The sequence below is a fragment of the Myotis nattereri genome, assembly GCF_964212035.1.
Source record: "Myotis nattereri genome assembly, chromosome: 17".
In the NCBI taxonomy this organism is placed as follows: domain Eukaryota; kingdom Metazoa; phylum Chordata; class Mammalia; order Chiroptera; family Vespertilionidae; genus Myotis; species Myotis nattereri.
This window is the reverse complement of record NC_138092.1, coordinates 30,360,205-30,384,011: the sequence shown is the minus strand read 5'-3', so window position 1 is coordinate 30,384,011 and position 23,807 is coordinate 30,360,205. Positions and strand designations below refer to the sequence as shown.

Below are 23,807 nucleotides of genomic sequence, written 5' to 3'. Positions count from 1 at the left end.
AGCATCTCATATACATTTTTCTATCATTGATGTTTTGAGTCATTGAATGTACTGTTTTTATTAGTGATAATAATAAACCCGATTGTAAAATGAAAGAAGGATTACAGCCTTGCTGATTTCACAGTAACTAGATGACTTACTTTCCATGCTTATTTGAAATTATTCTTATAAGGGGATTTTAGATTACATAGTTTAGACAAGAAGAGAGAGAGAAAGGATTTAAGTAGCAAAAATTTTCACTTACAGAAACAGTACCATCCCAAATAGTGCTGTGATATGCCCAGTTTCTATGGTGAAGGTTTTATAATATTTACTTTCTATGATAAGGTTTATAAGTGGAGTTCTATGTTGTTTGTTCAGCCTATTATGCAGATGGTGCTTGATTAAAATCTATTTTAAACTACAGCGATTACTGCAAGATGGTGTGCATTAAACAGCTCTCCCAGCTCCATTACAGGCTGTGGGACCGCCGCAGTTTATTTTAAATATGCTGGTAGACGTTTCTAGCTTCTCCAGGGACAATTCAATAGCAGTGATTCTCTTTCCTTGAGAGCTCTAACTCCTGTACTCTGTATTCTTAAGTATTATCTAAGCAACACTGTTAACACATGTTTTTTTAAAGTGAAAAATTATTGTTTTCTTGTGATAAATAAGTTAAATGCATCACTATAATTAAGCAATAAGACATAAGAGGAGGTGGATTACCAGAAGCCTACGGATACCTCTAGGGGTTTTATAGAAGTAAATCTATATCTACAAGTAAGTTGCCCAGAGCACATGCACTGTGTGAAGCTTATGAGAGGAATTTTTTTGTGTTTTGGTATATGTGTTTATTTATTTTGTATGCTTTCATTGTGAAATGAGTCTGTGGGGTATTAGGATTAGAGTTAAGGCCTAGCCATGTATTTAGTTACTATGATTTTCATATAACTTTTATATGTGTTTTCAGATGCCCTTCACTTTGTCATTCTAAGCCTTTGCCCATTGCTGTAGAATAAAAAAGTAAAAATGGATGATGATCCATTGCATAGAAGACACTATAGTGATGCTGTGAGAATAAAAAGATTCATGGTACTTGGTCCTTGCTTTCAATGTGCTTACCATTGTGGGGAGTTTATATGTTTACATTTCATGGTTTCTTCTATATGCTAAAGATTAGGATGTTGGCATTAAATTTAACTCTCCAGTCTTGGGACCCTAGTAACTTTATAAATATTGTACTCTAAAACAATGCCCCATACACATTGTACTCTAAAGCAATGCCCCATACTGTCTAATACAGTAGCCACTGGTCATGTATGTCCATGTACATTTAAATCTAACTAATTAAAATCTATATAATAAAGAGCCAGGGTCCTAACGACCATTACGACTGAAGGCTCAACTAGACTGGAAGTCAGTGCTGGGTTGCCGTGGCTGGGGCAACTGACTGGGGCCACTTTGGGTGCCCTGACCCAGCACTGACTGCCTAGGGGGCTGCGGATCAGGCCCGGAGAGAGGCCTGCAGAGAGAGAGGCAGGTTCTGATCCATAGCCTCTGTGGCAGCCATTGATCAGAACTTGCCTCCCGGCCTGGCCAACAGCTGTGCCTCAATTTCTCTCCAGGCCTCTATCAGGGCTGCTGATCAGCCCCACCTTCCCGCCTTTCTGATCAGGCCCCATTGATAGGCCCAGAGACGCTCACTGGCATAGAAACTGACCAATCAGAACCAAATCTGGGTCAACTATGAGGAGCCAATGGCTGCCTAGGAGGCGGAGCTTTTGACACTGACTAGCATAGAAACTGACCAATCAGAACCAAATTGGCCAGCAGAGGAGGGTAGTTGGGGGGAGATCAGGCCTTCAGGGAAGGGCAGTTGGGGGCAAGATCAGACTGGCAGGGGAGGGCAGTTAGGGGCAATTTGCAGGCAGAGGCAGTTAGGGGTGATCAGGCTGGCAGGGGAGAGCAGTTGGGGTTGATCAGGCAGGCAGAAGCAGTTGGGGGTGAGATCAGGCCAGCAGGGGAGAGCAGTTGAGGGCTCAATCAGGCAGGCAGGGGAGGGCAGTTAGGGGCAATCAGGCAGGCAGGGGCAGTTAGGGGTGATCAGGCAGGCAGACAGAGGGGTTAGGGGCAATCAGGCAGGCAGGCAGGTGAGTGGTTAGAAGCCATTGGTCCCAGATTGTGAGAGGGGTGTTCGACCACTGGTTTAGGCCTGATCCTGGCAGTCAGACATCTCCCAAGGGGTCCCCGATTGGAGTGGGTGCAAGCTGGACTGAGGGAACCCCCACTGTGCATGAATTTCATGCACTGGGCCTCTAGTGAAATAAGAAAATGTTCTCAAACTGTGCAGAGAACATTTCCATCTTTCCAGAAAATTCTATGAGAGTACTACTCTAGACTTTAGCAGTCAGGGCCTCTTAGAAAATTAGGACATAAAATTATAACACTTTCATCCATCTAAGTAAGAATTTAGAATCCAGAAAATACTCAAAATTAAGGTCCAGAGACTTAGTACAAATCCATTTAGCTAATTTTTCCACCACAATCATATTCATCATCATTGTGTTCATTCCAAATAGTGGTCAAAAAAGCCAGATATCTTTCATTATGCAATCCGTTACTTGCATGTAAGGAGATCCAAATAATAGCTACATAATGTATCTTTCTTGAGGGAGGCTTTGCATATGAACAATGACCATGTGTTTTTCAAATATATGATGGAACTACCACCAGAAAAGTAGGCCTTACACATTCCCAGTTCATTATACAGAACCTAAAATAGCAGCTCACTCCTGTATCCTCCCAAACAAAAGAAAAATGCAAAATAAAAACAATTCCCCCACAGACCAGAAGGTAATGGCCAGTGGTCAAGAGGCAGACAGCCTTACCGTTCATAGCATTGCCCGCGCACTTGAATACATTAGACACCAACCACAGAAGGGAGTTTTCATTCCATTATAGTGCATCCTAAAGTGAAAGCAAAGCTAGGATGCAAACCCAGTAAGTCTTTATACAAAGAACATTGAGCAATAAAATAAATGAGTCCTTTCAAAGACTTTTTTTTAATAGAGATCTTTCATACATAGTTTTTGTTTTTTTCTACTTACATCAGCCTTTGATGAAAGCCAAGGTATTATCTTAGATCATAGTTCATTTCTATGAGGGAAATTCTGTAAATGGTCAGAATATTACAATGTGAGAATACAATTTTCATGATCTAGTTTAATTAGGAAAGAAAGGCAGTGAATCTTGAGAAATGAACATTTTATGTGTGTTCTTTATGTTGGTCCTCTTAGATGTCAGTTTTCTTCAATGGCAGGTAATTCAAACTGAGTTTCACATGAGTATTTAGAAGGAAGGTATATCGATATGCTCTTGCTTTCAGGCATGGCAAAGAACAAAGTGATGTGATGTTGTGACTGGCTGACAGTCTGGCCACAATGGGGATGTCACCCCAGCTTCACAGCTTGGTGCCTCTCCAGTATTCAATCAGAGATACAGTTGAAGCTCCAGCGTGATGCTTCATAACACAGAAATGGCATCTCCTGAGCCTTGAAAATGTGGAGGCTGAGTCATGAAATGCTTGCTTCTAGTAAATGAAACTCTCAGGTTGAGCAAGGCTGATCTGACTAACCCAACACAAGCCAGGAACATGGGGAAAGCCTCCAGTCAATGAACCGAATCAATTGGTTGCATGGAATTGTTTAGAGTTTCCTACAGAGTTGCTGTACATTGCCTCTAAAGGGTAATTTGTTGTTTTCCTACACTTAATACTTAGAGCTTCTTACTGGCAGTAACAGGCTCTCCTGCTTCCTCAGATCATCTCCAGAAAGTAGGGCCATGTTCTCAAATATGTCCTTTCTGTTACAGCTGGGCATTACATCCAGTAGAACTAAAACTTACACCATACTGTCCTAATACCAATTTCAAAAGGAAAGAAGCATGGAGTTCAAACACAATTTTAGACAATAGAGGAGAGAAAGTATTAAATAATTTGGGGAAATGTTTAATAAGAACATCTATATTGAATCATTAAAAAAAAATGTATCTCTATGATTGACTTTTGATTATTTTCCAAAAATCATTAATATACTATTATCTGCAATCATGGAGATTTCAATGTGTCCAATCATTAATTTTTTAGTTAAAATTTAAAATGATGAAGGCCTGGAGGGGGAAGGAGGACAGGTAGGAGTCAAGGGGTCAATGGGTATGAAAAAGGGGACATCTGTAATATTTTCAACAATAAATAAATTTTTAAATGAGTCCCAGTAATATTCCATATGGATAAACATTCATTTCTCTATACTTTGTTTCCTATTTCTAAATATTTTCATTCCTTCATGAAATATGACCTCCAATATCATGAATACTCCATTTTTAATTTGGTTTATTGTAGACTTTTTTGACTTCTTTTTCTTTTTAATAAATATTTTATTATTGAGAATATAGGAATGGTCATGTCTACAAAATTTAAAAATTATAAAAAAATATAAAAAGGAAAATCACAAAGACTCAGCCTTATAAACCGAAGAACTTACTATTAACATGTCAAATACTTTTTAAAAATCTATCCATGTTTTCTGTCTTCCCACATATTGTCATTAAGTACTCAAGTAAATTAGTGAGGCTTAAGTTCCTGTAACAGAAACCATTTATGCTTTGATTCATTCATTCTTTGAATTATATTATTATTTTGTTATTATTTTAATTATAGTTATAACACATACAAAACACTTACTGTATGTCAGGAAACATAAGTGCTAGTGAGCAAAACCAGTAGTGGGCCTGCCCTCCCTGTGCTTATATGTGGAACAGGAGAAGATCTAAATACATAGATTGTTGTATAATTACAAGTTTGATATGTAGGGAAATGGAACCGTTGAAAGAGAAAGTGCTCACAGTGAGAAATCAAGTCAAAAAGTCCATTGCATTCAGCCATGTGGCCCGTGGTAACCTCGCTGAGAGCTTAGTGATGATAAGGCACATTAAGTGAGTTGCAGAGGCTGCATACAGCCAGCACAGACAACCACATGGAGGAGCCGGGGGTGAAGACAAGGAGGATACGCCTATATGTGTGTAGCCTTGAGGCAAAGGGAAGGTTCGCTTGTTTGGTTTGTTCCTACGTATTTAAATGCCAGTTGGAGAAGTAAAGTTAAGGGTATAATTGAGGTGTCTCCTAGGCATAGGCATTCTGATTTAGTCAATGCAAAGAGAGCCTGGGTATCAGGATATTATTTAAAAGTTTCCCAGATGATTCTAATGTGCAGCCGTATTTGAGATCACTGTTATAGGTCATAATTGCCTATATGTTTAGTTTATAGTTATTACACCAGTTTTCCCAGTATCGACTCAATCTCAACATGCCAGTCTCCTGACAGATTCACATGGGACCAACCATTTCACAGACTCACCTCTTAGGTCCATCCTAGGGAAGTTATCTTCTGGTGTTAGTCTACATTACCTTGTCAGCTCAGTTCAGAGCATCCTGTCTCCATGGAGAGGTTGACCTGCCTCAGTAGACAACTTAAAAAATGGTCATCTTTTTAACTATCTCTCCCACTAAAGACAAAGAAAAAGAATTCACTTAGTTTTTATCCTGCCTTGGTTTTGGTTCTTAGACAAACCTTTTAAACTGTGACCATATGGCATCACAAATTAGTACTAAGGTCATTCCTTTCCATTCATTCAGGGAATTCTTTTTTTTGGAAGTTTCTAGCACTTCACGATTAATATTTGAATGTCATTTTAAAGTTTTAGAGATCATATAGTATCATATATACCATCTCACAAAATGATGCTGCAACTGGTTTGCAGAAGAAATAGAGGCCCAGAGAATTTACGTAATTTGCCCAAGATGGTAAATTAGGGCATGAGTGCAGATCCTCTGACGTGGTACCCACTGGCCTCTAAGGATGTCCTGGTTCCTCTTCAACGATGGCAATTATTTGACACAAATTACCCCACCAGTAATTTACCTGAGTAAACTATACATTACATTATGTTTACAGTGAAGAAAAAGCAACAGCAATAACAATAGAAGGTGAGGGTGTAGAATCTCCCATGATAATGGCAGCTCCATCAGGAAGTAATGTTCATGGACCTTTATGTTGCGGGGGGAGAGGCACTTGGAAAGAGGATTCCTGCAGAAATAGCACTACTTGATAATCATGTAGATTCATATCATTTTAAAGCTAGAAAGAAATCCTAGCCAAAATCGCTCCTTCTATAGAGATGGGTAAAGTGGCATTACATATAATTAGTTCAGATCAAAGTTAATATGCAAATGTCTATGTCTTAAGTACATTGTGTGTTTTTTTCCACTTGCGTCAGAATAACAATTTAAATTATCTGAATATTCATACTCGAACACCGTGGGAGAAAATAGAATCTATTTTTAAAGTGAGTATAAAGCTGCTCTAGAAATACTAGATTCTAGACTTACTGGCCAACATGGTAGCCACTAGCCACATGTAGCTATTTAAGTTTAAAGCCATTAAAATGAAATAAAATAAAAATTTTGTCTTATTCGTGATATCTTCCACTTCCCTTGCTCATTTGTTACTTGTGGCTGGTGGCTACCACACTGAATTGTGCAGATTATAGGAGTTTACCTTCATTGCAGAGAGTTCCATTGGACATCACTGACCTACAGTCCAGATTATGCCATTCTCTAAACCATGTGCATCCATTCTACAGACCTAAGTGCAACATAGAAAGCCATTCAATTTTAATCATTGGGCATGTTGCCCACCATGGTTTAAAAGCAGGGGTGGGCAAACTTTTTGACTCGAGGGCCACAATGGGTTCTTTTTATATATATATATATATATATATATATATATATATATATATGTTTTATTGATTTTTTATAGAGAGGAAGGGAGAGAGATAGAGAGTTAGAAACATCGATCAGCTGCCTCCTGCACATCTCCTACTGGGGATATGCCCGCAACCCAGGTACATGCCCTTGACCGGAATCGAACCTGGGACCTTTCAGTCCACAGGCCGACGCTCTATCCACTGAGCCAAACCGGTTTCAGCAACACAGTGGGTTCTTAAACTGGACCGGAGGGCCGGAACAAAAGCATGGATGGAGTGTTTGTGTGAACTAATATAAATTCAAAGTAAACATCATTACATAAAAGGGTACGGTCTTTTTTTTTTTTTTAGTTTTATTCATTTCAAATGGGCCGAATCCGGCTCGCGGGCCGTAGTTTGCTCACGGCTGGTTTAAAAGTCATAATTAGGAAGAAAAGGATAAACTCAGAAGAAAACAAGTTAGACTGTTCATACAGTAGGACTTCTACAAAAGGAATTTGCACCTGTCATAGTTACAAGGCAACTTAGCATTAAGCTTCCTAAATAGGAAAAGGAAAAAGTTAAGAGAGTTAGGGGTAATATTTAACAGTATTTGTAATAATAAAAGGGTGATATGCTAATTAGACCAGATGTCTTCCGGGCATTCTTGCTGAGGAAGTGGGGGAAGCCAGCCCGAGTCCCAGGTGCCTGCCGGAGGAGGGAAGCCTGGGTCCCCGGTGCCAGAGGGAAGCCAGTGCTGGCAGCCAGGGGAAAGAAGTCCTACGCTTGCACAAATTCTTGTGTATCGGGTCTCTAGTAATATTATAAAAAGAACCAATAATATTATTTAAAGCTATGTAAATTAGGCAGCAGAGGGATGAACATGAAAACTACAGGAAATATGAAGTTTTATCTGAAACACAGCATCAACAACAAAACGAAGTGTCCCTTTGAAATGTCTGTGCTTGTGTGATGTGTACAGATGAGTATGTCTGTGTAAGTCTCAAAGCAGAACAATACGATTTGTCTCCAAATTTTCTCAGTTCCTCTATAATTCCCATTTTATTTTTATTTCAGATCAATGGCGGAGAGAAGCGACCTGCCTCTGACATGGGGAAAAAACCAAAAACCCCCAAAAAGAAGAAGAAGAAGGACCCTAATGAGCCCCAGAAGCCTGTGTCTGCCTATGCATTGTTCTTTCGTGACACTCAGGCCGCCATCAAGGGCCAAAATCCAAATGCAACCTTCGGTGAAGTCTCTAAAATTGTGGCTTCAATGTGGGATGGTTTAGGAGAAGAGCAGAAACAGGTAAGATGCAAAATGGAGTGGGAGTCACCACGACTTGAGAAAGTGTATGCACCCCCAAAGAAATGGCTTCTGAGGATGTTGGGCGAATTCTTCAGCTGCTGGCACAAAGGCTGAGAAGCATGTGCCCCATCAGAACCAGATTTCAGGAGTCTTTTTCTTTCACAGAATTTTATACTCCTTTATTGCCCCTCTATAAATAGCATGTTAATCTTTGTTTCAAAGTTTACATAGTGCAGTTACTTTTGGAAGGACTTTTATATATCCCAGCCAGAATTACCTCATTCCTTCATCTTGCCAATGTGATCATAAAGACTAAAAAAGTACTAAAAGTATTTTCAAAACTGTCCACACCTCTCTTCAGCACTTACTATTTACCCTTTTGTCATCAAAACCCTCTTTGCTCTTTGCTAAATGAACCTCAAATTTAAGGGTTTCTACCCTTAGCGATTCCCTAAAGACTGCCAGGGAATGTTATTATTAAATCCCACAGACACCATATTTCTAGGCTGCGTTAAATGGGACCAGATGCCTGCTTTTTTTCTTCCCTCGCGGATTGCCACGATGTGACTGAGGACCATACTTAGGGAGGCCACATGAGACAACTTTGCATCTCAGCCCAGAAGGCCTTAAGGAGGATGGGAACCGAGGAGAGAGAGCAAGTGTCCAGTATATAGATGTAGCCCACCTCAAGCAACATTGATCTCATAATTCTAAACCAGAGACTGATTACCATTGCTAAGATCTAGAATTTAATTGTCACAAAGAAAAAATTAGATAAGCATTATCATTAAAGTATAGTTATTGAAACAATTCTGGGGATGCAGCTGTAACTGTTACAAATAGTGAATTGCATTAATGATGTATTAGTTCCATATTTGATTCTTGATAGAGACATTTACCTTTCTTCATCAGGTCCAGGAAAGTCTGTAAAATCCAGAAAATCTCAAACCTGTGTACATCTAGAAATACCTGTATATTGTAAACACATATCAGCATTTATGATGTAGATAGTGTTTTATCCTTTTAAGAATGTTATCACATGATTTATGCCATTTGTTCTGCTCAATACTTGTAGACACTTTAATTCAAATTTTGCAGATTATGAAATGGGGCTAGATAGTTCAATTCATTCACTTATTCTTTCAACAAATATTTGTTGAGTATTTACTACGTGCCCCAGGCACTGTTCTAGACACTGGGGATATAGCAGAGAACAAGACAGAGTCCCTATTCTGTTGAATGATTTGTCTAAGATTATATGGTTGGTACATAGAATTCCGGTGACTAGAACTTATCACTCAACATACAGTTCTTGTCTGACAAACTCTGACATCAATTACAGTTATAATGACAAAGGCCAGGTGCTAAGGAAACAGAGAACCTACCTCCCCACTTCTCTCCAGCCTCCCTTTGCTCTAAGCCAAAGCTGTCTTTTACTCTCAGAACTCTCTCTACGTATTCTTATGCCCTTTCCACGACTGTCAGCCGCAGGGCATGTCTCCCTGGGCCTCTCGTGTGGAGCACCCTGCTGCCCGGATGGAACGCACACTCCTGGAGCCTTCTCTGCACGCTCAGTTAAACACCCATTTCCCTGATTTGAGAATAGTTGACATTGTGTTTGTGATTCTATCGAAAACCTAATAGAGCTGGTTCAGGATTTTAGAACTGGTTTCTATCCTAACTCAGATCAATGTGCTCTCACAGTCGAAAAGCGGAGGTGTGGCTCCTCACTGATGCTGGCCATTCACGGTAAAAGTGTTGCGGTGACTTCATTCCCTCACCCAGCAGAACGTCGCTAGATGGGAAACCATGCACTTGGACCAGGAGTCCCAAAGCCACTTCTGCGCCCTGGCTTTTGTGATTGCAATCCCTCCCTCCTCCACCCAGGAAGCCACACACTCCAGACATACCTCTCCCTCTGCTTTGCTAGCCCCTGACCCAGCTCCTCTTCTCCACCCCTGACCCAGCCCCTCTCCCCCCACCTCTGACCCAGCCCCTCTCCCCCCACACCTGACCCAGCCCCTCTCCCCCCACCCCTGACCCAGCCCCTCTCCCCCCACCCCTGACTCAGCCCCTCTCCCCCCACCCCTGACTCAGCCCCTCTCCCCCCACCCCTGACTCAGCCCCTCTCCCCCCACCCCTGAGCCAGCCCCTCTCTCCCCACCCCTGACCCAGCCCCTCTCCCCCCACACCTGACCCAGCCCCTCTCCCCCCACCCCTGACCCAGCCCCTCTCCCCCCACCCCTGACTCAGCCCCTCTCCCCCCACCCCTGACCCGGCCCCTCTCTCCCCACCCCTGACCCGGCCCCTCTCCCCCCACACCTGACCCAGCCCCTCTCCCCCCACACCTGACCCAGCCTCTCTCCCCCACCCCTGACCCAGCCCCTCTCCCCCCACCCCTGACCCAGCCCCTCTCCCCCACCCCTGACCCAGCCCCTCTCCCCCCACCCCTGACTCAGCCCCTCTCCCCCCACCCCTGACCCAGCCCCTCTCCCCCCACCCCTGACCCAGCCCCTCTCCCCCCACCCCTGACCCAGCCTCTCTCCCCCACCCCTGACCCAGCCCCTCTCCCCCCACCCCTGACCCAGCCCCTCTCCCCCACCCCTGACTCAGCCCCTCTCCCCCCACCCCTGACCCAGCCCCTCTCCCCCCACCCCTGACCCAGCCCCTCTCCCCCCACCCCTGACCCAGCCCCTCTCCCCCACCCCTGACCCAGCCCCTCTCCCCCCACCCCTGACCCAGCCCCTCTCCCCCACCCCTGACTCAGCCCCTCTCCCCCCACCCCTGACCCAGCCCCTCTCCCCCCACCCCTGACCCAGCCCCTCTCCCCCCACCCCTGACCCAGCCCCTCTCCTCCACCCCTGACCCAGCCCCTCTCCCCCCACCCCTAACCCAGCCCCTCTCCCCACCCCTGACCCAGCCCCTCTCCCCCCACCCCTGACCCAGCCCCTCAGCAGGGAGTGTTATTCCAAGCTCCTCTGTGCTCCCTTAGCTTCTACTTTGTCAAAGTTGTATTTCAAGAAACCAGTTGCCTGTACTACTGGCCATCTGACCCTTCCTTATTATCTTTCTGGCCCCAGGTACCTTTTCCTAAGTATTCCGCCCCCCCCCCCCCGCCCTCCCCCGCCCTCCCCCCCCACTAGAGGAGGTCATGTGGTTTTAAAACCAGTGGTTTTAAAAAGGCAGAGGTTTATAAAGGCCTTTCCTAACCCATGATTGGTCCTTCACATTAGCAATATAAAAAGTCAGTACTTGTAGCCACATTTCTGGTGGAAAAGAATAATGTTCTTTTTTTATTTTTCAATTACAGTTGACATTCGATATTATGTTCATTTCAGGTGTACAGCATAGTGGTTAGACATTTAAGGATTTATGTTCTTATTGTGAGAGTTAGGTAATTCCTCAAGGCAGCAAATATAAATATGTAGGGTTTAACCACTAATTCTATTACAATGGGGCCTTTTATTTTTATTATAGCAAGAGGGGAACATTAAGATAACATTTCACTCTCTTTTTTTAATATAATCTTTATTGATTTCAGAGAGGAAGGGAGAGGGAAAGAGAGATAGAAACATCAAGGATGAGAATCATTGATTAGCTGCCTTCTTCACACTCCACACTGCGGATCGAGCCCACAACCCGGGCATGTGCCCTAACCGGGAGTGGAACTGTTACCTGCTGGTTCATAGGCTGGCTCAACCACTGAGCCGCACCGGCCAGCGCCATTTCACTGTCTTTTTATCTGATCATATAAGGCAGCTATTTTCAACCTTTTTCATTTCATGGTGCACATAAACTAATCACTAAAATTCTGTGGCACAATATGACAAAATATAGGTATAATTTCAATTCATTCACAATGGATGGCTAGTGTTATTATGTTGGTTGTTGATACTTTTGAAATTTGACAATCTAAAGGAACGTGGTCAGTGCCCCTGACTAAATAGTCAGGTATTGCATGTTTTAAAATTCTTGTGGCCCACCCTTTGAAAATCACTGATATAAGGTAATTACAGACCCAAAGAATATAAGAGTCACTATTTTTGACTGACATGGTAAAAAGGGAAATTACTCCCATGGCCCCATTCTGCCTTTCAAAATTGGGGCTAACACTTTCTAATCGAGATGTGATCACAATGATCATTTAAGGCTTTGACATACGATGGCAAAATGTTTTCCTCTTTCTCTTCTGAGTTTTATTTCAAACCTAATAAGTAACTTTGGGTTCTCTCTTAGTGGAAATAGTTGAGGGTCTTTTGGGGAATTTGTTTTATAAGTAAGGGATGAAATTAAATAATGGTTAACCCTAAATAACTCAATGGGTATTACAAAGCAACTCCATAATCCAAGTCCAGTGGTTTGAAAAAGTATGGTTTACGACATACAGAATGCAGGCCCATCCCAGGGACAAGAAGAAAGAGGGTCCAATAGGTGGACGCAGACACGGCGCTTACAACGGGGAGCATGTGCATCCACGGGCCAGAGCTCTGCTGCGCCGTGGCAGCCCTTCCCTGACAGTTTGCAGGAACTGCCAGCAAAGTGAATATGCCCTCCTAGGATGCACATTTGAGCATCCAGAGAATTTCAGCAAAATATCCAGTAGTGTTATTATGGTGTATTACCACCTGTTCTTTCCCTTTATGTTGACACATTGTGCCAACATAACGTAATATCTCTGTTTCAAACTTAAATTAATTGTATTTTACTCTCATTCAATATTCAAATTGGGGAGCACACAGGCTGCTATGTATTTGTAAAGGCATGTTGCTCGCGCAGATGAGAGGCAGACCGTTAAACTTCAAAACTTAGGGCAAATGCGCATGTTATACACAACAGCCCCACGTGATGCGACCGGCATGGTGGAGGCAGCTGGTTCAAGTGGGAAGCTAGGATTTCATGAGCCACCATTGTTCAAAAATCCTGTTGTCATAATAGCCCACAATTAGGAACAGCCACAAAGAGAAACACAAACTGGGGGAAATGGACAAAATTATTGATGGCTTATTAGGGGGCTCCGAAAATTATAATATTTAAGGGAAAACATCCATTAGTGAGATTACAATTGAATGTTTTCTTAGCAGCCGGAGGGAACATGACTAATAGGGCCGCTGTGTGCATACATCGCACGCTGCCTCATTGTGGAGTGCGGGCGGATCCGTCCGACAGGCCGCTGCAGAGGGCAGGTCTTTATTTCCAGAACTATATGGACTTGCTTCCTGTGAAGCATCTCTCAGAGAAGAAAACGCACAAAAAGCTGAAAGAAGCGATAAAAACCCTCCAGGAACACAAAACATCCCTTGTGACTCGTTCCTACCCAAGCCACTGAACAACCTTCACGTATCAGAACTCTCTCCGTTTAAATACTTGGGGAGATGGCACTGAATGTGGGATGGGGGCAGAATTGTGTTTGGGATGCCAACCGGAGGTTTTAAATGCTAATGAATCGTAAGACAATGCTGAGCCCATTTCAGAAGCATGCTAAGTTGTTTAAAAGGCGCCAGATGGAGAAAGGGAAATAAAACATAAGTGTGTTGGTCTTTCCTACTTCTCTTTCACTGCTGGAACTACAGAGGGAGAAAAAGAATGCCGTGACAGTATCACGCCCTGTATGTTAGTACTCCTTGGAGTTTCGGCAACCCTCAGCATCTTTTTTATGAGGTTCCAGCTAAATTTCCTGTGTCATCTCCATTCCTTCTGGATTCTCTGATTCTGGTCATCGAAGCCAAGGATCTGGGGTCCGCAGGGACAACAGAGAACAAATCAAGCCCTTCTCAATTAAAGGGTCCGTCCAGCTTCGAAGCAGAAGGGATTGGTCCAAAGAGCTATAAAGGGTTCTTGGGTCCCTTTCAGCCAGGGAAAGTCAGCTCATAAGTGGAAAAGGAAAGTCACCTTAAATCAGAACCAGATGTAAATGACTAAATGAACCTTAAGTTCCTAATTGGAGACACAGTCGGGCTGTAATACGTTTAGCAAATTACAAACAAAATGTTCTTGTTTACATTACATTAAATGGCTTTAAAGCTCCAGCCAAAGAACTAAATAAACATGCTGTTAGGCTAAAAATGGAGTGGAAGGCCTGCTCAGAGTTTGATGTAGTCAGGAGAAACCACAGCCCACGGGGCCCAGCGAGTGTATTTTTGTAAATGCTAGTGATGTGGTGGATGGAAGAGGAGAGTAGATTTACCTTGAGATCCAGAGCCTAATGAGCAGAGAGCGCTTGCAGGGAACTGTTTGAATACTGTAACATATGCCTTCTTTCGGGATGCATAATTCATATCCAAGGATATTCGCCATAGCGGTTCGGCTCAATAGCAACACCTCATTATTTTATCCCCCCGTATTTATTCCTATGTTTGACGCCTCATGAAATTGCTGTTAATGTGTTTATATAAGGGGAGATCTGACACAAGTGGGAAGAATGTAATTTCCTACTCATGCTTTCCCGCTGCTGTGTCCTCTTCCCCTGGTACAAGTGGCAAGTGTAAATAGTTAATTTGCTTCAATTATGAGCCTGTCCTGCTAAATTAGAAGCAGCAGGGATATGAAGAGCCAGAATTATACTTATGAGGCAGCTGACAAATCCTCCGAGCCCACGGAATCCAATCATTTACTCCTCATTGGTGCTCACACACCCACTCTCTGCAGGCTGCCACAGTTTCCTTTTTCCCCCTTATCTTAGGGTAACATTTGGATTTTATGTCAACAGTACTTAAGGTTAGCCAAAGTCCTGTTGCACTATATAGCATTCACACATGTTTATCTTGCCCATTTCCTTATAAACAGTATGCCTTTTCACAGTTTTTTTAAAACTAGGAATAAAGGATATGTAAAATAATTGTTCATTTTCTAAAGTAAGAGAAGTTCATAGTCATAAAAATTTGAAACTGAGCCATTAAAACTACGTGAAATGGTGAGCATATTTTCCTTCTAAGATGCAGGTATGTACACATAATGGTTGGTACATAAATGGGATTATTGCATGTGGCATACACATACGTGTCCACATACAGAAATACCCTATGCTCCTTTAAGGGTAAACATTTCACTTCGAAATTTTCATGACATTGTTAGGGAGAAAACTTGAACAAAACACTTATTCAAGTCAGTGGCGCTTTATGTATTCTTGGTAAAAATGTTTGGGGTGATGGGGCTGTGTATCTGTGTATCAAATCATCTATTTCCATTGATGTGGAAGATGCAACTTAGTACTCTTTTTAGGAGCACTCATGATTATCATGACTCACAGAAGACAAAAGCTGAGACTAGGGACTGTATCCCCAATAACGAATCCCCAGGAGCACCTATTATGGGCCAGGAACTGCCCTGTATCTTGGGGCTTCCGCTGTAGAAAAGAGATCAGGCCGCTGCTGTTACGTCTGAGAGGCATCAAGGGAGTTGTCTCGCCACTAGGAGGAGCCCCTGAGTAAACGAAAGTAGAACTTTGAACCAGATCAATTTGATTTCCACCATGGGTCTGCCATACTTGCTGTAAAATGACTACCCACTCTAGTCTGTTTTCTTATTTGTGAAATGGGGATAATAAATACCATTTAAACATTCTTGTTGAAAGACTTAAAGACAATATATATATAAAGTGCTTAACAAAAAAATGCATACAATAGAGGCATATTTTTTTAATATATTTTTTTAACAGAGGCATATTTTTAATGCTGATTTTCAATCCATAGTTTCAGTGCCCCACACCACACCAGACACATATTAGACATTCAATATGTTGTTAAATGAATGACATCATACTTGCCCCAGTCATCCTTTTTTAATAAATAAACAGATATATTTTGTAGCCCTTTTTTTTTTTTTAACAGAAAAGGTACTTATTTCTGATACCTACCATCCCAGAAACAGGTCACAGCATTATGGGCCTTTTAGATGGATTCAGATGTTCCAAAAAAGAATCGATAGCAAGATTTTTCTCACATTGTATAATATTTTCAGTCCTCTGAATACTACTTTTTAAAGTTCTTTGAGTTCTGGAATGCTTAAGAAATCTGAGCAATTTACACAAGATGGAAATTTAACTGCATTTGAGGACTGAGTTCTATATAAAATATAAATGTACTTTCTCTAACTGTCCTAAATAATAACAGCATTGAAAGGAGCTACAAACATTAATTTCTAAAGGATATGGCAGGGACTGGTGGCTAAATTATTATTTCTAATCCATAACTGTATTTCTAAGCATTTTCTATAAATATGAACTTGTAGTGACGTAAAAAAAAAAAAAAAACCTGCATTTGAAGTCAACCTTCAAAAAAATGCCTTTTAATTTTTTATAGTGTTTGAGAAGAATACAAAATTGGAAGAATTATATATTTTTTCTTATTATTACTATAAAAACTTCATTGAAATAAAGTATGACTAGAGATTAACTGAGAGCCTGAGCAGAAAAGAAGGAAGGAAGAAGGAATTAAGTGGTATTTATAGGAGTTTGCTTTTTTGTATTAGTTGGATGGATTGTTTGGGGAAAGACCAGAAAGTAAAAGAGTACAATGACAGAGTGTATTCGATTTTTTTTCTTGTTGAGTTTATTATAGTCACTCATATTGAACTGCTGATTTCAATTAGGGATGATTAGCCTGTGAAAACATGTGTACTGCTGGTATTTAGAGCATTTCAAAAATGATTCAGTGAATCACTAGATTACATGAACAGGATATGGATTCTGTAGAAATGCTATTTGATGTCTATCTACGTATGTTTTAGTTTAGCCGTTATATATGTTTTAGTTTAACCACTGAGATGCAAACCTTAGATCGGATATGGTAGCTTTCTTAGAATAACAAACCACAGCATATAACTAAGTTAGGACAGGATGAATTCAAAAGTGTTTGGATGAGCTGGGGAAAATGATAAATGATGTATTATGATATTTAAATCCCCATCTGGCCAACTTTGCACTTTATTTCAAACAGCTGTAGACCATTTGGAAGCCATTTTGTAGCTCAACTGAGTACTAATATTTACTGTATGAATCACATATCTTTAAAATATTTGTCTTTCCCTGAGAGAGAGACCATTTCTTTCCCAAACTTAACTTTGATATAAATCAGACCCATCCTCCTAGGTTAGAAGGTTTGATCACTGCTGGGGGCTGTTCATTGCCAAAGGCAGTCAGCACCATTGTTGGTTTCTTTACTAGTAAGTAGACTTTCTCCCTCCGTGAACAGAGGCTTTGAAACATTTTTGTTGTTGTTAATCCTCTCCTGAGGATATTTTTTTCCATTGATTTTTAGAGAGAGTGGAAGGGAGGGGGAGAGACAGAGAGAGAGAAACATCAATGTGAGAGACATACATCAATTGGTTGCCTCCTGCACGTGCCCCTACCGGCACCAGGATTGAGCCTGGAACCAAGGTGCATGCCCTTGACAAGGATCAAACCCATGACCCTTCCGTCCATGGGCCAGCACTCTAAATACTGAGCCAAGATGGCTAGGGTGCTTTGAAACATTTTTGAGAAATTTTTTAGTGATGATTTTAAAATATGTTCTAAAGTAAGAATTTCCCCACTTCACCTATATGTTGAATATGCACATATTTTTATCATTCTCTCATACATTTGAGGTCTTTCTTCAGACATTTCCAACAAATATGGAATTGAAAAAGCGTTCTCATAAAATGTTAGGAAGGCATACAGTATAATATTGGAACTATTAGATAGTTCTCAAACGTGGAGGTCCAACATACTGTTGAGGAAACTTGACTCAGATTTTAATTCCGATCAGGGCTACTCTCCTTTAAACTCAGTGATGGAAATATACCTCCTGATATCACTGCCCTTTGAGTCCTCCCTGTGAATATCTGCAGTTATTCGGGAAAGAATGGATCCATCAATCCACGCAACATGAAGTGATGAGTTTTCTCTTTAGTAAAGTGGTATTTAGGCACTTGTGTGATGATCCAACATAGCCAATCATCAATAGCCAATAGGGAGCCATTTGTAGAAAACAGGGCACTCTGAATGCTAGTCAGGCATCTCGTAACAACATCGATCCCCAAGTGAAACCAGGGGTTACATATTCAGCCTGAAATACATTGCTAGCCACCTTTCTCCTACGGTTGTTACTCAACAAATTTCAGGAACGTTAACACTTTGTGAGGTGTTGGGGTAGCACCTTAGTCACACTGTTGCTGTTTCAGTAGAAACCGAATGCAAGAACAAGGATAGATGCTACGATCAGGCCATCTGGCCACCTGTCTTAATCTGCTGCTACTAAGAAAATGATGCTTTTGGCAATGCTGTGGGTGTGTTCTCTTTGCCTTTGGAAGTTAAGCCAACCCCAGTTAGCTGCCTGGGGGTCAGATGGAGTAGCATATTAATAAAAACATAAGTGCTTCAAGCATACAAATGCATTACTACCATCAACAATATACAGTATTTACTAAATATTTGCTTTAAAAGTCCTAAATAGGATGTCTATGTGTGTGGGAGAGAAATCCTCTAGAAATATTTTAAGGTATTAAATGTAAATGTAAACATTGTCAGCTTAAGCTCGTTAATTATAAATTATGTCTCGAAGAAGATGGTTGAAGAAAAGACTAGAAACAGCAATCTGTCTCTCAAGGTGAAAACAAATCAATAAAAAGCAGAGAGCTTTGGGTTTCTGATTGTGGCTGAAATGAGGCATGTCATATACATGGGTGGGTCATATTATTCAAAGGCATTTGCTGTACCCTAGTGTTATTTGTTTACACGTGCAAATTTCCAAAAAAAGAATCTGAATCTGACTTCCAATAATTAGCTCACTAAATTTGGAATACTCTTGTTCTTAAGCCAAAGAATTTATTGGTTTATTTATTTAAAAAAAAAAAACAACTTTTAAGTCTCTTAATTTCATATTTAGTAAGGATGGCACAATGATTATATGATAATATTGTATGAATTCTTAATTGTCCTATTAAATTGCCTTTCATTACATCACAATGCCAAGAATAAAAGTCTAGGCTGCAGACCTCCCTAAAAGAAGAGCACATTTATTTCATAGGGACCTTTATAATTCTGTTCACAAGGTCAGTCAATTGTTTACCTTAAGTAAAATGTTCTGCTTTAATTAAAATATTCATGAGTAAATAATATTTCTCTCGATCTTGAATTTCACAGTTGGGGACTGGGCTCCGCATACCCTCTTCGGCATTCAACAGCATAAATTGACCTCTGCTATTTGGTCTGACTAATTCCAAAGCCATTTTTAAGTCCTTAATCTGTGTCTGTTTTTTAGTTCAGCATTAAAAATATTAGCCAAATCTCCTTCCCTGCTGTAAAATTCAAGATGTGGGAAATTTAAAATAGTTGTTGATAAAAATACACTTCTGTTTACACAGTCAATGATGAAAAAGAGTTTGCTCTTTAAGGCTGATTTCAAAAGATGGTTAAAAAATGATTCCAAAGGCTTGAAAGAATTGACATAATAGTAGCAGACAACCATGTGTGTTCACTTTGCTAATCTTTCATTTTCGACTCTAATGACTCCTTCCCATTTAACTTAGCGAGGTGACCTTTAGCATAGCAGCAAGTCTTTTTTCAGTACTTTTGCTCAATTTAAGAGGATTTTACTTTTATTTTCAAGATGATCCCCTCTGAGAAATGAAAACTTTTGCAAACTGAAATTCATTTCTGAACATCTTTACCTTTTCACCATGAGGAGTCCACAGATCCATGTCATCCGTGTTTTCATTGGCAAGGACGTGACCAGAGCAGGCTGCAGGGCAGGGCATCCTGCAGTCCTCAGCCACACAGGGTTCCATTCCACCCCCAAATGTGTCTGTGACCTCCATCGCCAATTCCTGAGGCTTTGAAATAGAACCTTAAGGCTCAAAATATTTAAATAGTGATGAGCCTGCCAGCTTCAATACCTTTGATTTACTTATTGGACATCATTGGTCATCGCTAAACTCTGTCCTTGTTTTTATATTGAGCATGGAATGTGTATATCAGGATTAGAATGCACTATAGGATTATCTGCTCATATAAATGTGAATGGCTTCTTTACTCGTGTGTGGTTTCCCTGGGAACCTTCATCAATCGTATCTTTCTGAGCCAACTACCTCTACTCTCAAAGTAAACCAGATAAATCCTTTCATATGCTTTATGTAAAATGGAAAATTTTATTGTTGTTAATCTTCTTCTTATCTAGCCTATTGTCATGCTTCTTAAAAATCTGTTTCAGGAACAGAACACAATCTTTGAATATATATAGATAGAGATATACACATATATACATATATATGGTATATAATATAATATTAATATAATATAATTGTGTTTTTCTGTGTGTGTGAGTGTGCATGTGTGTGCATGCAATTATCGTTCTGCATTGTACATCTCTGGGAACAAAAGCAGACGCGCTTTCTAATTTAAGACTCTTTGTTGTTGCTACAGGTCTATAAAAAGAAGACCGAGGCAGCAAAGAAAGAGTACCTGAAGCAACTAGCAGCATACAGAGCCAGCCTTGTATCCAAGGTAACGTGCTATTGTGTGGTACTGTGTCGGATTGTGGCCATCTTACTGCAGACTGTGATGGTCATTTAAAGCCCTAAAAGATCACTTTAGCATTTCTGCACAATCTTCTTTGTTGGGGGAAAAAAGTAAATCCTAAACAAAGCAATATAGCTGTATGTTATGGAAATATGTGTTGATACCTAAAAGACCGGAGCAGTATCCTCTGAGCCTTCTATGAAATATTGTCCACCTGTGGATTATTGGTTTTGTGGATTAGTCACAGAGCATCCTTAATCCTGAGCCAATTTTCTATTTCTCTGCATCCTGCTCTTAAATTGCCTCCCGCTTCGTACCCCGTCCATTGACCTTTGCTGAGGAGATACCAACTGTTGGAATTTAGCCTCATTACAGCATCATCAGGATGTAAGCTGGCCTCCCCAGGCCTCGCTCCCCCCCAAAAATGTTTGCATTATTTTATTTGAAACTGAAATATGCCACTTAAAAATATTTTATGCTTTAAAATATCTTATACAATAGTCCTTTCTGTTATAAATACTCAAGAGTTGACTGTTTGGTCTCAGGTTATTAAAGATGTATTTCCCTTTATAGATTTCTCAGGGAGGCAACCTCAGTGAGATGGGGCTGTATTTATAGGTGCTTGGTGTTATGTCATCTCAAGCCTAAATCTGGCTGTTATTTGGTTCAGTGTGCCTTGGGGCTCTGGAATTCATTTTATTCACCCATGAAGAATACTTTCTCTGTTATCCACAAATAGCCATCGTCCTTCTAACAACTCCGAAGTAATTATATAAATTCATTTTTATAGGGGAAAATATATGCTGAATATACTGATGCAGAACAGAAAAGAGGGCAGAAATACATGTGGATAAAAATTTCAGTGTGCCAGTGGTCTAATACAACTTTATATTCCACTTCTAAGCCATGACATTGTGGAAAAACATGCTATTTATTACTTAACCTAAAAATTTCTAGCTCTCCTGTACTCTCTCACCAAAGAACTAGCACTTCCTAATTTATCTAACTCCTTTTGAAGCTATTTATATTTTCTGCTGATACTATCTCACATTTCTGTATATTTATAGAAGTCACAGAATGTGTATAAAATCATAGCAAAAAAATAAGATATAAATTATTAGATCCATCCAGCCATTGGGTTAATTAGTCACACTGATATTATTCAAACTAATATGCCCAAAATGTAGAGGACTTTTAAAAAGTGGAATAAGATTTCATCCAAGATGAAATTTTCTTTTTGAGCGTTTTATTTTTTTATTTTTTATTATTTTTTATTAAACATTGGGGCTTTAATCCTCTTCAATAGATTTAAAAACTAAACATTCACATTTAAAATTTTTGAGCATTTTAAATAGAGAGTTAGTCAGAGCATTTTACATCCAAGAAAATCAGTCCATAATGCCTCAAGCCCCATACAAACCCTCTGGTTAATGCTGTGTGGATTGCCAGAATGCTGTGATACTGACTAAGCCTTTGCTTTCAAAACAAGTGCCCTCAGATTTACTCTTAGCTGCAACTTTTCTTACTATTCACTCTCAGAGTTGCAAACCTCAGTATATGGCAATGTGTATAAATGCCGCGAATTGCCATATCTACATTTAAAACACCAAGCATATTTTTTACAGCTTACTCTGACGTTTTTCTCCTCTTTGGCAGCAGGAATTCTGCTGGAACTGTTGAATGTCTGTTTATGTACAGCCATGTATTGTGTGTATACAAATTGAAGGAAATTACAAACACCCTCTCCAGGTTAGAAAAAGCGGCCCTCTGATGTTGTATGGGAGTAGATATTTGCAGTATAACTTTGTAGGCATGTACAGAAAATTTACCAGCCTACTCTCCCATTGAGATGGAAGTGTGTAAAAATCAGTTTCTTTTTCATTTTGTGTTTTGTTCTTGTGTGACTGTTCTGACAGTACAGTACTTAGTTCCTTTATTTATTTATGTATGTATGTATGTATGTATGTATGTATGTATGTATGTATTTACTAGAGGCCTAGTACACGAATTTCATGTACTGGTACAGTCCCTAGCAGCTGCTGGCTGCCGGCCGGGTACTCCCTCCCTTCCCACAGCCACTTGCCACCGCCACCAGCCAGGGCCTCCCTCCCTTCCCCTGGCCACTCCCGCCCCCTGGTCGAACTCCCGGACAACTCCCGGTGGAGGGGACAATTTGCATACTACCCTTTTATTATATCGGATTCTCACCTACCCCCCCAAGCCCCTCCCCTTTGCTAACCATCAGCTTGCTCTCTATGAGTCTGTTTCTGCTTTTTTGTTAATTCATTTGTGTGTTTTTTCAGATACCACATATAAGTGAAATGAAAAGAAACCATTGCTATTTTAAGTTGTCACAAGGAAAATAATAGCCATTTATAGTTATGCACATGTTTTTCTGTGATAATTTTTCAGTATGTTATAAATTATTTCCCTATTCTGAAAGATCTAAAGGTGCCGTCATAAACACTCCATGGTACTGATAGTGACCATTTCAGGTAAGCACACCCACCAGCCAGGTTTTGTTCCCATTCACTCGAGCTTACGTGTATTCGGCAGCCCCCTGGGCATGTGATCTGTACCAAACCCTGTGCCAGGCTCACGGCGCAGCGGGGACCAGGCAAATGCATCCCCTGCACTTAAGGAATTTTCTCTTTCGTCTGGGAGACCAAGAGTGAAACCGTAAGCTAGTAAATGACCAGGATCTTTGAGAACCTAAGCATTCAGAAGGACGTAAAGCAAGGGGTTGGACAGGGTGAACTGCAAAATCCTCTTGGAAGGTGTGACCTTGGAGCCGAGGCCAGAGGCAGACAGGAACCGCAGCCCCCAGGGAGCCGGGGGGGGGGGGGGGGCCTGCGGCAGGTGCAAAGGCTCGGGGACAAAGTGGCTCGGGGCACTGAGAGGTCAGTGCAGCTGGAGCTGATGACAGAGGAAGCCTGGTTTGAAGTGAAGCTGGGGAGGTGGGCAGGGGCCACTCGCCAAGGCCTCGCAGGGCATTGAAAGGAACTGTGTTTATCCAGTATGAAGGGAAGCCACTGACTGAGCTTCGGTAGGGATGGCACGATCGGATTTATCTTCCTCGCAGGTCCCTTTGTGTGGATGAATTTCCTCAGCTCTCTGACCCCACTCTCAGTCCTTGTGCTGGGCCGTGCTGCTCATGGGTCCGGACAGCGTGCTTGACCTGCTTTCTTACACTCCCCCCACCCCACGAGCCATGGCGGAGCACTGA

General features: G+C 41.1%; 1 protein-coding gene across 1 annotated transcript in view; it reads left to right on the top strand.

Moving 5' to 3' along the window:
* Window positions 1-23,807, top strand: part of TOX (thymocyte selection associated high mobility group box) — a 300,436-nt gene that overhangs the window by 255,843 nt on the left and 20,786 nt on the right. The window contains exons 5-6 of the mRNA XM_081111627.1: window positions 7,858-8,088; window positions 20,486-20,566. Coding sequence (XP_080967753.1) covers window positions 7,858-8,088; window positions 20,486-20,566 — 312 coding nt within the window. The remainder of the gene's footprint in view (window positions 1-7,857; window positions 8,089-20,485; window positions 20,567-23,807) is intronic.